This window comes from Falco peregrinus, chromosome 9 (genome assembly GCF_023634155.1).
Source record: "Falco peregrinus isolate bFalPer1 chromosome 9, bFalPer1.pri, whole genome shotgun sequence".
NCBI lineage: Eukaryota > Metazoa > Chordata > Aves > Falconiformes > Falconidae > Falco > Falco peregrinus.
This window is the reverse complement of record NC_073729.1, coordinates 38475851-38490679: the sequence shown is the minus strand read 5'-3', so window position 1 is coordinate 38490679 and position 14829 is coordinate 38475851. Positions and strand designations below refer to the sequence as shown.

The following is a 14829-nucleotide window of genomic DNA, read 5'->3' as shown; positions in this document are numbered from 1 at the left end:
GCATGCTTAATTCTGCTGAAAATTGTTCTGCAAAATCTGTTTCATAATTCAATGCACCACAAGACCTGCAGTCTAAATTGCTGCATGTCATGTACAAGTGAGTAGTGATAAAACACCTTTTTCCTAAAATGTAGTAGTGAAAACTGTACAGAAAATTCTCATGTTACATTTGGTGCTAATCTAGTTCCTGTGTTGAACAGTTCTGTGGTTTACGCCTGATGAGTATATAATCTCAAAATTGTCATTTCTAGCAGTTTGATTAACTGTTTTACAGGCTTTGGCAATGATGGCAGAAAGACAAATTGATTGATTAAGACATTCCCAAGCAATGGGAGGATGCTGGGCAGCAGGGAGTAGTGTCCTTGTAGAAAGTCTGGGGTTCCAGGCTTGTTGAATAGCTCTATTTAGGCTAAACCACATTGGTGACACAAAATTTTAGTTAAAAAAAGTGGGGAGGGGGAGAGTTGCTTCCCAGAGTCTCCTGTACCTACCATGGTGCTACTGGCTGTTTCAGATCCTGAAGAACATGGAGTCTTCCAGAGTTGTCCAGCCACACTTCCTAGAGTTCTTGCTGTCTCTTGGCTGGTCCGTTGATGTGGGGAAGCACCCTGGGTGGACCGGCCATGTCTCAACAAGCTGGTTGATCAATAGCTGCAGTGACGAAGAGGGATCTGAACAAGGTAAGACATAGTTAATGGTGTAATATTAAATTAAAATGTTCAGGCTCCTTTAGGAGACAATCAATTTAAAATTTCTTGCTCCTGGATACCTATCTGAGCACTTGTATATTTTTGTCAGATAAATACTGATGTTTACTAGATAGGAATGTGTAAATATTAGATTAAGCTTCAAGGCAAAGTGAGCAAAACTATTGTTTGTACATTGTTGGGAGGAAGTAGCTTCAGCAAGAAATACCTCTGTGCTATGTTTTTAGCAGACTTGATGAGTCTTTAATGTATTATCGAAAACCAGTATTCAGGTGAAATTCAGTATGGATTGCTGCATATTGGCCAATAGACTTGAAACACTGCAATTTTTAGTGTTCTATAAGTAGATTAAAATGAGGTGGTGACTAATAAGTTACCCTTGTAATAATGCTTAGTCAGAAGTAATGAAGAACAAGCTGTTGTTTGTAGGTCACAGTGGTTGGAGCTCACACACAGCTCCTCTGTCCTGCTTAATTTACTGTGCTTTTTTCCACTAGAGCAACTCCTCTGGACTTGTCGTGTACCACCCTTTCCCCATTCTGTCAACCAAAATGATCCTCAGGGTGGTGAACTGGAGGTTGGGTTAGTTTCTACCTTGAACAACTTGATCAAATTACGTGGGTTTCTGATAATGTCTGGGTTGGTTTCTATATGGTTCATGGTCACTACTCCAAGGGTCAGGCCTTTTCTGATGATTTTCAGAGCCTCAGCTTTCTGCTGTGGGCCACACAAAGGCATTGAATAGGCTGGTCCAGCTTGTTCAGCGTCTTTGATCTGGCATTTACATCAGGTACAACACCATTACACCATTACTGCTGCGCTTGCTTAAGCAGTGCTCTTGATCTGCTTTCCATTCCTGTGCCTTAGAAATGCTCTTCACTTATAACTACAGCCAGCCTAAAGGCTTCTCCATTTTGTAGAATAAAACTATAAATGATGGAAAGCTTGAAATGCTGGGGAGATGTTAAGAGAACAGAAGTATGGCTTTCTGTGAACAAGCTGAGAGAGCTTACAAAATGCCCAGGTCTTGGTCTGATTTTCCTTTGAGAACAGGGTCAGACTGTGCTTTACTGAAGCCAGAGCCCTCTCCCTTCCCTTTGCAGCTGGCTTTGTGTGGCTGAACAGAAGGCGGTGCCCTGAATTAGTGAGGTAGCCATGTTTTGATTAAGGTTTTTTAACTTGGATTTTTTCAGCCATTTGGATTAGATCAGACCACAAAATAGTGAACTAATTCAACAAATTGGGGTGAAAAAGGAACAGAAAAAACATTCAGAGAATGAGACTGAGAGCTACTTCTGATCTGGTTCTGCTGTTGGAAAAATCCATGAGTGGAGTCATACCTTTAGCAAACAATGGCTAAAAAAACTGAAACGGTAGATTTAAAGTAGACTTGTGAGGATTGCTTGATTTATTTTCTCCTCCAATTTTTGCTGTGACTAAAGCTCTTTAAGTTGTTAAATGTATTTTCTCTCTGTGGATGGCTCTGATGCTTAAACACCCATTCCGGAGTCTAGCATCCTGGCTTGTATCCACAACAGTGTGGCCATCAGGACCCAGGCAGTGACCGTCCCCCCTGTACTTGGCACTAGGGAGGCTACACATTGAATCCTGTGTGCAGTCTTGGGCACTTCACTCCAAGAAAGATTTTGAGGTGCTGGAGCCTGTCTGAAGAAGAGCAATGAAGCTGGTGAAGAGTCTAGGGAACAAGTCTGGCAAGGAGCCCTTGAGGGAGCTGGGGATGCTCAGCCTGGAGAGGAGGGGGCTCAGGGGAGACCTTCTTGCTCCCTGCAGCTGCCTGAAAGGAGGGTGTAGCAAGGTGGGGGTCCATCTCTTCTAGATAACAAGCAATAGGATGAGAGAAAACTGCATCAATGTACCAGGGGAAATGTAGATGGAATGTTAGGAAAAATTTCACCGAAAGGTTTGTTAAGCATTAGAACAAGCTGCCCAGGGAAGCAATTGAGTCACCCTCCCTGGAGGTATTTAATAGACATATAGACACAGTGCTTAGGGACACGGTTTAGTGGTGGGCCTTGGTTTACGGTTGGACTCAATGATCTTAAGGGTCTTTTCCAACCTAATGTGATTCTAGTATAACTTCCAGTGAGAAGTGTTTAAAATAGATTCACAGGCATATGCTTTGGGTTTGTTTCCCTGCACACCCCCAATAGCAAAGAAGTCCTTAAACACTTGGGTTCAGGTTGTGGTGCTGCTCCTCGAGAGCTATGGACTGGAGATGTAGTGACGCTTCCCTGATGGCAAAGCATGGCTCAGAGGCTCCCATGTGCCTCTGGCCACCTCTCTGACAATGTGCTGAATTTCACTGCCCTGTTAGTTTCACTGAGGCAGCTGTCCTGGGAACTCATCTGTAAACTGGACCAGAGACATAATTCAGCTGAAAGTCCTTGCTCATGCTTCTGGAGCTGACGTGTGGAAGGAAAAGGTGGGGGAAGTTCTCTCTGTACTGTGAAGGCCTGATGTGCTGGCCAAGCTGTAATGGGGGCTGAGAACAACGAGCTTTCTTGTATTTGGTTTGGTTTAAAAGAGCATTTTTCTGTCTCTCCTTGGCAGAAGAGAAGACACAGAGGACAGTGTAGAAACTGGCTTGAATTCTAGAATAGTATCAGACTGAAGTTATAAATGTTGAAATCCTTTGGAAATGTAATGACTGAAGGAATTATGTCTGTTTAGAGGGAACAGTTAGAAAGAACTACTAGATGAATTCTTGTGGTAGACATGCTTACTACACTACCCAATCTGAGGGAAATGGAGTATGCAGTACAATGGAAATATGTTCAAAATAGATCCTGTTCCAACTCCAAATGCCTTTTCCTTCGAGGTAACAAAAAATTTATCTGGGAATTGTTGTTAGCCATGAGATTTGACTGTGAAATCTTCTCATTTTAAAATGAGATTTGTGTGATTTCTTCTCACTGATTGCACCTTGCATTTGAAGGCCTTTTCCTGAGGCAGCGTATGAAGAAGTAGAGCTCCCTTTTGACTAAACTTTACTTTTATGTCCATTCCAGATGATCTAATTATTTCAGAAGATGTTGGGGCAAGTATCTTCAATGGACAGAAGAAGGTGCTGTATTATGCAGATGCCCTGACAGAAATAGCTTTTGTTGTCCCATCACCAGTGGAGTCCCTAAGTAAGATCACTTTGTATATGCTGTTTACAAAACCCAAAACAACATTTTTTGTTAGCTTTTTCAGAAGCAGAAGCTAAATAAGCAAACTAGTAGTGTGTCTAGCAAGATCCCCGTCAGAAGGCTCCTGATGTTTAAATTACAGCATCCTAATCCTTAGACTCCTTCCTAAGGTGGTAGCTGCTCCATGCGCCTTTTTCTCAGCCGAAGTCTTAATATATGTTCAGATTTGCACAGCAGTGGTGGTGTTGGGTCCAACCTGATGATTAACCACATGCTGGGTGCATTAACTGGTGATGCTTCCTGCCCCTGGCTCCTGTCTTGATGGCATGCTCCTGCAGCACATGGCAGAGCATGTGCACATCTGCTGTGTAGGTGTGCAACACTTTTCAAGACATCTTTTACACACTAAAACCAGTGTGCAAAAGTTCCCTAGAATAACAGGACTGTGAGGAAATGATAGCTATAGGAAAGAGGAGACTGTATTCTGTAGGAAATGGATGGGACACTTCCAGATCCTTAAGGAGTGTTTTAATTGCAGTCTGTTTCTGAAATAACTGGCAGTTGTCCACTCTTGAATCCTCTTCCTGCTTTTGAGTGCTGTATTGACTTGACTGTAAATCCTTATGTTTAATTTCAAGAACCTTACAGTGTTTTTTAGTTTCAAAACCTTACATGTGATGACAGCTTAAGTTTTTTGGCAGAAGAAAAGACAAACCCCACCTTTCTTCTGTTTTACAGCTGATTCACTGGAAAGCAGTGTATCTGACCAAGAAAGTGACTCCAACATGGACCTGCTGCCAGGAATATTGAAGCAGCAGTCCCTGACACTTGAGCTCTTCCCCAATCATACAGACAATCTTAATGTCTCCCAGCGGGTAAGGCAAAACTTGCATTGAATAATGGCTTCCCACCCCCAAAGAAGCACACTGGCTATGCTACAGTGTTTTTTTGATAGTATATAATCTGGTTTCCTAGCATTTGGAGATACTTGTTCTTAGCTATTAATCTTTTTAACATCTGCTTTGGTCCTGCCAGAATTTGCATCTGCAGTAGGAGATTGCAAGATTACATTAATTAAATACAAAACTTAAACATGCGAGGTAGTTATACTCTGCATACTGAAATCTTGAAATGCATGCAGCAAAAAGTATACACAGTATATACAAAGCAATACAGACCTGAATCCATGCTTGGAAATGTAGGGTGGATAGACATGAACACTTTTCATACCTACCCAGTTTAAAATAGTATGTGTCAATTGTGTCTGAAGTATCAGATGTGAAGTTGTTTTGTATGGTAGCAAAGCAGAAAATCATTAAGTGCTGTAACTTTAGTGAAGGATTTACAACTGCTTATTTCTTGATAGAATTCACTTCCAAATGTGTATTTAGTTTACTGATTTAGGATCTTTGGGAACATTAAGAAAAACTAATCAGGCTTTTTAAGACTGGATATATTAATTTATGTTTACTGTAAATATTGTGGAGATCCAGATTACTGTTTCTCAGTGGGTAGTTCCACCACAGCTGCCCCATCCCAATAGCTGGCAGAGCTTGTACCTGTCTGAGATCTGAAAGACTAAGGAGCAACCTGGAAGTGTTTGTTGGATGCGTTACTGGACTTGTGATGTTTGCAAACGCTGCTCTTCCTTTGTGTTCAAAACAGCTCAGTCCTACTTCCAGATCCAAGAGGATGCCTCAGGGCCGGACTATTCCACCGATGGGACCTGAAACCAAAGTGTATGTGGTCTGGGTAGAACGTTATGATGATATAGGTGCGTAGATTATTTTTTTTTTTATTGTTCGCTGAAGGAACAACAGGGCAGGAACCAGAGAACAAACTGTTCCATTCCTTTCTAGAATGCTGAATCCTTATTGATGTCTGTAACTGACACTATTAAGATTCTAAAACAGTTCTTAATATTTGAGTGGTGGTCCTTGGGGTGTACGTGAATCAGTGGCATATAGGACTGGAGATTTTGAGCTCTGGCAGTACATGTGAAATGCCATCATGCACCACCTTCTTAAGGTTAACACACAAGGCAAGTGTGCATCCCTGTTTTTGAGTTCCCTTCAGCTGCTGTCTCCTCAGAGTGGATCTGTTGTTCTTCCTTTACAAAATAAACACAAACAAACAAACCTACGACACCTGCTGCTTCTGTGCTGAAGGCATCATTATCCTTCTTGGTTTGATGGTACCTTTTGAAACTGTTGTGTTCTGTCTTGCAGAAGGGCTTGTTTATTCTGTGCTCGGGGTGTCTTGTTTCATGCTATGCAGTCCAGCTTCCTTTCTGCACCTTTGTTTCGGCAGCATCCTGCTCCTCGTGCAATTTAATGTTTCTTAGTTTAGCATTTCCTCTCTGCAGCATCATTTCCTTTTTCAGACATTGGCCCAGAGGGTGTTTCCCTTACCTCCAGGAGTCACTTAGCCAGTTCAGTTCCCAAACTGGTGTCCCTGACCCACTTCTTTCTTGGGATGGCAGCTAAAGCCAGCTCACTGCAGAGGCAGCAGTTGTTGTACACAAGCACGTTTCTGCTTGGCTGCTTCTTTCAGCAGCCATGCAGATCTTCCAAACCTCTGGGCCTGAAGCTGTAGAAATGAGTTTGTGAGCCTCAGTAAGCATGGCAGCTGGGTTTGTCAGGGGCGCTCCTGAAAGTGGCTCCTAGCCCAGAGGCTTTGACTTACATTCCTTATGTTCTTGGGTTTTGCCTTATGCTTCTGGTACACCTTCAAATCTGGACAGTGGAAAAACTATCACTGCAGTCTAGGCTGTCACCCCTGTGCCAATTGCCTGCCCCCTTGCTCCATCTCAGTGTACTTCCATGGCCACCCATGCTCTCCCTCTGCTAGCTCCAGCTTTTGTGTAGTACTCTTAGCATCCCAGCTCTGATGGCAAAAGGTGGTTTGGGGCCTTACACTCTTTCTTCTAGAAGAGGCACTGTCCTGTTGTCTGAGCAGTAGTTTTGTGAATGACTCTCAACCTCTCTCAGTTCCTGCCCCTGAACCAAGGTAATGGAAAAAGCCACATCCCCTTCCAGAGATCCAAGTTCTTACTTCCTCCTCCTGCACCTTCATGATCCAGTCGCTTGTTACCAAGCGCGTGGCAGTAGAGTTGTGGGTTATGGTGAAGATCTACAGAGCTTGGATTTGATGAACATGCTGTATTTGTTGGAGCAGGGCTCCAGGGAGCTGTAGATGTGAGTGGTAGTATTGTTTGAAATACCCAGCCCTGTTCTTGAGGCTGATTACTTGTGGAAGGTGAAGATGCTGTTGAATAATGATTTGAAAGCTTTTAATGATTACGTACTTCACCACCTTCTGGCTTTTGCTGTTCCTTTGGAGACTTTTTTTCCTTTGAGATTGAGAGAGTTGAGGGTCTGGGACCTGTTACGTAGTCTGTTGGGCACAGGATGGCTGAGGTGTGTCTGTACACTCCAGGAATGCTTAAGCTTATAAACAAAGACTGCATCACTAGCAGTGCAAGAACATTCCTTGTATTGGTGCTTGAGGACTGCAGGTTTTGACTGATGATAAATAATATTTCTTTGTGCAAAAGCAAAACAACAAAAAAAGCCCCTCAAAATTGGGGTAGATAAACCTTATTCAGTGCACCCTGTTCTTGCAGAAAACTTCCCCCTCCCTGATCTGGTGTCTGAGACCAGCACTGGTGTGGAAACTATGGCCAATAGTAGCACTTCCCTGAGGTAAGACTGCTCTTACTTTCATGATTTTTCTTGATTCTTGTGAACAACATTTCAGGCTGCACTTCAGAGGAAGTCATGACTGAGATATTTGCCTTCTTCAGCTTTCACAGGCAACACTGAAAACTCTAGGCAGTCATGTTAAAAAAAGATAGATGAGTTTCCTCAGTGAATTATTTTGTTGAAAAAATGAAAGAGCTTTTCATATCACTGCAGTTTAAATGTAAAATAAGGAACAGAAAATGTGTAGGTTTTATCTTTAAAAGTCTGTGAGTCTGTGATTAGCCTCCCTCCTGATTTACTCCCCTGTGAAGCAGTGAAGGCTCACAACATGTATGCAGCATTAAAGCCCTGTCTGCAGAACTCTCACATTCTGTGGGGACAATCATAGAAACAGTACAGTTGATACAATCCTCCTAAAATCCAGAGGATGCACACAGAAGTCCTGCTGGTTTAGCCACAAGACCTTTTGTAACATTCTTTTAACACTTGAAGTGGTTACTTTTTAATTTATAGATTAATTAAAACAGTGCTATAAAACTGATTTAACAGTTGCAGTTTTTCCCTTAAGATCTGCCATTCCTGAGAAGGAAGTTCCTGTGATCTTCATCCATCCTTTAAACACTGGCTTATTCAGGATAAAACTACAAGGAGCAACTGGGAAATTCAACATGGTTATCCCATTAGTGGATGGAATGATAGTCAGTAGGAGAGCTCTTGGTAAGCTGAAGACTTCTAAGAACACTCATGTCTTGATCTTTTTGTTTTCCATAATAATAATATATCTGCAAAATAAATGGTCTGCAATCTTTCATTGGAAAAACTGTTAGGCATGGCAGAACACAATAAAAACGTGCTTTTTTTCAAGAACAGCGGTAGCAGGAACAGCAGAGGGAGCAGGTGGTCAGCACTTGGCTGACAGCAGAGCAGGGCTCCACTGCAATTGTAGTAGGAAAGAAGCGAAGGGTTGGAACTAGTAATGGTGGAAGGAAAAGGTAAATGCTTATTATTTAGGTAAGAGAGATCAGAAACGTGACCGTAATGTTTAGCGTTGAGAGCCAAGGTGCTAGTGCTAGTTGACTGCCAGGGGGTACTGCTGAATTTCTAGACTGTTTTAGAAGGCAGATAGTGATTAAAAGCCACAATAATTGAGGATTTTCTAATGAGTTCAACAAAAATACTTAACCTACTATGCAGGCATGTGTTAACAGGGGTCCGTGTGCGCTGTCGTGTTCCTGGATTGATTAATGGATTTGTCTTGGTATCTGTGCTACTGTAGCTTCAATAACTGGAAATCTCACTCCAGTGAGAGCAATTCACAAGACGGAGCAAAATGAATGAACAAACATTTAGGATACTTTTACATAACTGTAAAACTAATGTTGTAGGGGTCAGTTGTGGGTGACTTTCAGGTTCTGAATTTTGCATGCTTAATTCAGTGATGGGGAAATTAAAGCCAGACTGGGCCTTTAAATAATATTTCTAAATTCAACTGGTGACAATGGCTTGTACTGGAGAAGAATCAGGTGTGTGTTCTGGTTTTTTTTAGCTACATCAGGACTATTAATATAATGAAATTTGTTTCTTCAAATTTAGCAGATGTTTGTGTGCAGTCAGGAATCAAGTCCTCTAAATGAGGAAGACACTGTTTCTGCCTCTAAGAAAGTGCTTGTGAAACAGCAAAGGGGTTAATGGACACTTACTTTATTAGAGGCATCTGAATTTCATTTCAGAGTAAAATAAGATAAAGCTCACTTCCAGCTTTGACCAAACGTTACTGCTTTGGTTCCCAACCTTCCTCCTCCCTGCCATATACAGCAGTGTGAGTTACAGGGTGGTAATAACAATGGCAAAGCAGCGAGGGGAAGAGAAACCTGTTTCCAGCCACAACCCATAAAGTCTTTCCACATCGCCTGTTCCAAGGGGAAAGCTCCACAGGTCCTACTGGAAAAAAGTACTGATGGGTACTTTATTCGTCCTCAAGGCTCCCCTGGCACTACCCATCTGCATGTCCTTGTGTGGCTTGGCCTGGGGCTGTAGCACTGCAATTAGCTGCCCTGGATTCCTTCCCCTCTTGGTCCTGATAGTGCTGTTGTGGGCTGTTGCTTGGCTCTGTAAAGCAGAGAAATCTTCCTCCTCCTCCAGCCACTTTAGGGTACCACTGGCTTAGTCCGGGGTTTTTTTATTTGTTTTTCACAGTAAAATGTCCTTACAGGCCTGAGGACCATGGTTAATCTCTTATCAGCTACTCACTGAGAAAAGTTCTTGACTGGTGGTGCTGAGCATCTGCCCTGGGTTTCTAGATGGGACAGAACCCAAAATGGTTTTTAGCTGTGAAGCCAGCAAAGGCATGCAAACTTGATTTATTTAAATTTGATTCAAATGTTGTTTCTTTTTCAGGTTTTTTAGTGAGGCAGACAGTAATAAATATTTGTCGGAGAAAGAGGCTGGAAAGTGATTCATACAACCCCCCACATGTCCGCCGAAAACAGAAAATAGCAGACATTGTCAATAAATACCGGAACAGGCAGCTGGAGCCAGAATTTTATACCTCACTTTTCCAGGAGGTTGGGCTCAAGAACTGCAACCCCTAGGTCATTATCCTTCCAGGACAATTAGATCAGAGCTTGGTGGCTACAGTAATGAAAACAGTTAATAACAACAAGTTTCCTCAGCCCTCCGGAATTCAGGAAATCATATTCTAGCACAAGTCAGCAGATACCGTGTGGGAGGAATGAGAAATGAAGCCAAAACATTGCAGTTGGGATATTGACTTAAGTCACCTACCCTCAAAAGATTACTTAATTCCAGTCTTCCTGGATGCTAGCAACATAATCTCTTCACTCAGTCATCTATTGCAGACTAATTAGGAACTCTAAGTGTCTTGTTGTGTGAGAGGAAAACAATCAAAAAGCCATCTCTGCATATAAGGATGGAAAACCAAATACAAACAAACCTGCCTTCAGACATCTTGCTACACCCACATGTTAAAGGAGAAGGGAGCAGGATCTCTTCTCTAAGGAGAGAGTCTTTTTCAGAGTAGTAACTGTCCCTGCAAGACCTTAAAAGACATTTTCAGCCCCCTTCAGAGCTCAACAGAAGATCCTTCACTGCTTGTAACCAATTTGTGTACCAAAAGCAAGAGGAGGAAAATTGCTTGGAAACACTAGGTCATGAAATTCATAGCCAAGATGCTGTATTTCACAGTTCCCTCTGTGGCTGGGAGTGAGTCCATCTACTTATGAGATTTGTCACACTAACAAACAATACCTGAAATTACCTGACTCTCCAGCATAAGCTGTTACTAGACAAGAGCTCTTGGTTATATAAAAACAAGGTTATGACTTTCAGGTCTGTTGCAAAATGTCACATTTAAGTTTAGTAGCTCGATTTTATTTTTTTTTTAATGTAACTACTTAATTTATTTTGAAGTGTCTGCATCACCTACTCACTGTTTCCATAAAAAGCATCCATAAACATCACTTGCTTTCCTTCCATTGGATTGAAATCTGAGATTCTGGGGCTGCCTCCTGCCTGGTATTTATAGCATAAGCAGTTTTCGCAGCTTCTACAACACTTTTCAGAAGCTCCTGTTAAACAGACTAAAACAACTCTAAATGAAAATTCAAGAATTCTTCTTTTTCCCCCCATTGACTTGCAATTCCATGAAAACCCCGCTGGAATTATAATGTAAAATTGTTTTGTATCTACTGTGCTTTCTCATGCTGAGCAGCGGTGGTTCCCTTTCACCTAGGTCAGAAGTTTTCATTTTCAGACTGTGGATTTCATGTCTTCAGGACTTGAAGGTTGTGCTGGGAAAAGATGTTTACAACTACAGATTTAATATTGTGAATATAAAAGCTGCAGTGGGCGCTGGCAGCCTTGGGAGCGTTTTCAGGCTCCCCGTGCAATCTTAACTTGTGTTGCAGTAATGAATCATCGCTGGCATTCCTGGGTAGATGCAGTTTGTGACTGCTGGCAGCAGCACGTGTCCTTTTCCTTCCAGTAAGCAGGTAGTGTATGAGTGTGAGCAGGAGTTTGGGGAGCTCCTCACATTATTCCCAAGTGTTTTTATTAGCTTTCTAATATTGCATTGCAGTAATACCTGTCATTTAGTTTTGACGTTTCAGGGTTACTTTTTGCAACAGTTCTGACCTGAAACAGTCTTAATTGTTTCATTACAACTTTTACCTGCCAAGGACCTACCCTGCTCATCTTTTCATGTGGTTTTTCACAAGAGTTACGGGAAGCACAGGCCCTTAAAAATACATGTGAAAGAACTTTCAGGATGTCAACTAAAGGGGGTTTAGGTGACAGGAACTTGTTGCAGGGGACAGGCACTCTACTAGCCTCTCAACTCAGGAACTCTGGATTTTGATCCAGATGAATCACAAGTGGAAAAAACAAAACCACATAAAGAAAACTACTGCAGAAGGAAGCATCATGGCTGGCCCTCGCTTGCATGATGCCCAGGCTGCAAATAGAAGGAGCAGCTGCAAGGCAGCATTTGGTGTATATGGGCAGTGCTGTGAAGGGGAACTTTTACAGCTTCATTCCTTTGCCAAACTCTTGCCAGTATCAATTTAATGCAATGCACGGGCACTAAATTTACCCACATTTTGTATGTACCTATTGGATCTAATTAATGGCCAAACACACTTTAGTCCACTGATTTAAAAGGCATGATGAATGCATGTGTAACAAATAAACATACTGAGCAATCAGATGTCTGCACATCTTCAATAACGTAACAACAAAACCCACATACCATAGCTAAGTGTATGTTACATGCAAAGTCATTGGTTTATATAGTAACGAGCTTCAAAAGAAACTTCTTTCAGGCATTTGGGTACAGTCAGTAATGTAAGGACGTGCACATTTGGGGAAACCCTGGATGTTTTCTGCTAAGTCCAAGGTAGCCAAATGGACTGCCTGAAAATTTACTTTTACAAAAGGCCTGTGCTTGGCTGAAGAATAGTCTTAGGTCTGTTTTCATGTTTATCTAAAACATGGGTATGGCACCCACTTGAGTAGTAACAACGGCGAAAGCAATGCCAGTTTTCAGGAGTCTTTAAAGAGGGTAACTTGTGTGTGCGCTGCTGCTGCTGATCCCACCACCAGGGGAGTAGGCATTTAATACGTGCTTAACTTGGTTTGTAAAACTGGCTGGTTGATCTGTTACACGCTAGTGGTATGACCTGGACATAAGTGTTGGGTTTTGCTATCTGGAAAGGTGAACCTTCAAAAGGTTGCAGTTTAGTATAAAAATGTTGCGATTACAGAAATGCATTGCCATCCCATTGGTTTGGATGCTGGTCGCGGCAGCAAGCACCCTAGGCAGACCTGTGCCAGTGGAAGGTGTCTGCAAGGAGCATCCCTCCTTCCTCTGTGTGCGGAGAGGTCTCAGACTTCATAACAAAATGTAAAACACCAATGTGGGAATAAAATCCTTGTCCTGTCAAAGTCGGTGGCCAAACTGATAGCTTTAGCTAGTCCAGGGTACAGCCTTGAGCTGCTTTTCCCCAAAAAAAGGTTAAAGAAAATGAGATGTATTTCAGTTGTGATTGCAAGAACACGTAAGTCAAGAATCCAGACTTTTTGTTTTTTCATCACAAACTGCTGTATTGAGTTTTCAACTTGATGACTTGCGTGGCTTGGGTTTGAGTTCATCAGAGGTGATGAGTATTGGCCACTTGCTTTGTGCGTAGCGTGACATTAGTGTAGACTCTGCAGGTAACGTGGCACTGCAAAAGCAGAGTTGCAAACGTTGCATAATAACTAAACTGAGACTTTCTCTTTTCATAAGACCTTTCTGTTTGGGTTCATAATTCTGCGTTAAATGATGGCATACTTTTAATGGCACAGGAAGAGCAGGGACCATTGTCACCTTATTAAACAGTGTTGAAATTACAGAAATTTTAGTACCTGAATAAAGACTCTTCTAAAGAAAAGCATTTTTCTCTAAAGGTACTTCTAAAATAGGCATTATAGCCTTACAGCAAATGAGAGATGGGAAGGATAGTAAGACATCTAGATGGATAGCAGTGTGTGCATGAGGCCATAGGGAAGAGCAGCTGCTCAACCGGCTATAAGTGCTGGATTCTCCATAGGTAACTGCATTTCTTACCCGTAAGGTTCTGCATGGCCAGAAAGACAAGAGAACTAAATTTCAATCTAACAGACAAATTTGATGTGATTTAATGATTGTGTAATTGAGTGATGTCTTGGAAAGCAAACAGACCTTTTCCATGTGGATTTTAGCAGGAGCAATTAGAAATGAGAATGCCAGATATCATGTGCTTCAAATCATATACAATCTGTATGAATTTCTGTATGTTGCCAAGACATGATCTTATTGTTCTTACTGTATTTTCTGTAAATATTCCTGGCGCTAAGTTGTAAAGTAAAAGCGAAATGTAAATATGAAGATGTGAACTATGTTCCCTTGTCTCTAGTACTTTATCTCTTATTTGTTTAGGGAAGGCACACAAAGGCTTGTTTGTATTTATGCCAATTCTTTGTCCAGGAGAAACACATCAAATATTGAATGTAACACAATTAGTCCAATAAATTTTAAAGATTCTTATCTAGTAACTTGGCAGTTGTCAATTTCTAAAATTTCAAGCAAAGACTTTGGAAAATAATCAGCCACTAGAGATGTTTCCCAGGGAAATAGATGGTGGGGGGAATGAAAACATGGAAACGCAGCTTTTAAAGGGAGACCTAATGTTCCTGCAATGCAAATGTCCACTTGCTCAAGTGCGCTGCTTCCAATCTTGGGCACGGGCTCTCTTGGCTGCGTGGCCAGCTCTGCTGGCACCCTGCGCGTGGCGCTGGGGACATCGCTGGTACGAAGCCATGCAGCTGAAATGCAGCGCAGGGATGGGGCACCCGGCATGGCCGCCCCGAGGGATGGCATGGGGTGTCTGGAGGGAACTCCCGGCAGGAATAGGGGCTGGTGGAGGTCTGAGAGCATCCTCCCAAGCCCAGGGCCCTTCGGAGGAAGGGTGCTGGGGAAGGATCTGCCGCTGCTGAGCTGTTTCAAGGAGCTGGAACGCTCACCTGAGGCCCTGAGGCTGACGGTGCCTTTTCATCAGCAGAGCCTGTGTGAACAGGAGGTGGTGTGTGCGCAGGGAGGCTATGTGAGTGTGTGGTGGTGACCAGACCTCGGCTTCGAGCTAGCCCAGGAGCTCGGAGGCATCTCACATGGCTCCTCCGGTGCACGGCTTCCTCGGGGCATGAGAGCCAGGCTGGGAGCAGCACCAAGCA

At 42.6% G+C, this 14829-nt stretch overlaps 1 protein-coding gene across 3 annotated transcripts in view; it reads left to right on the top strand.

Moving 5' to 3' along the window:
• RALGAPB (Ral GTPase activating protein non-catalytic subunit beta) overlaps positions 1–14154 on the top strand; it is a 65469-nt gene extending 51315 nt beyond the window's left edge. For all 3 annotated transcript variants that reach the window (XM_055813727.1, XM_055813726.1, XM_055813725.1), the window contains 7 exons: positions 515–680; positions 3737–3859; positions 4598–4734; positions 5525–5633; positions 7485–7563; positions 8132–8280; positions 9961–14154. In XM_055813727.1, the coding sequence (XP_055669702.1) occupies positions 515–680; positions 3737–3859; positions 4598–4734; positions 5525–5633; positions 7485–7563; positions 8132–8280; positions 9961–10154 (957 nt within the window). In that variant the 3' untranslated portion in view covers positions 10155–14154. The remainder of the gene's footprint in view (positions 1–514; positions 681–3736; positions 3860–4597; positions 4735–5524; positions 5634–7484; positions 7564–8131; positions 8281–9960) is intronic.
• Positions 14155–14829: the final 675 nt, after the last annotated feature.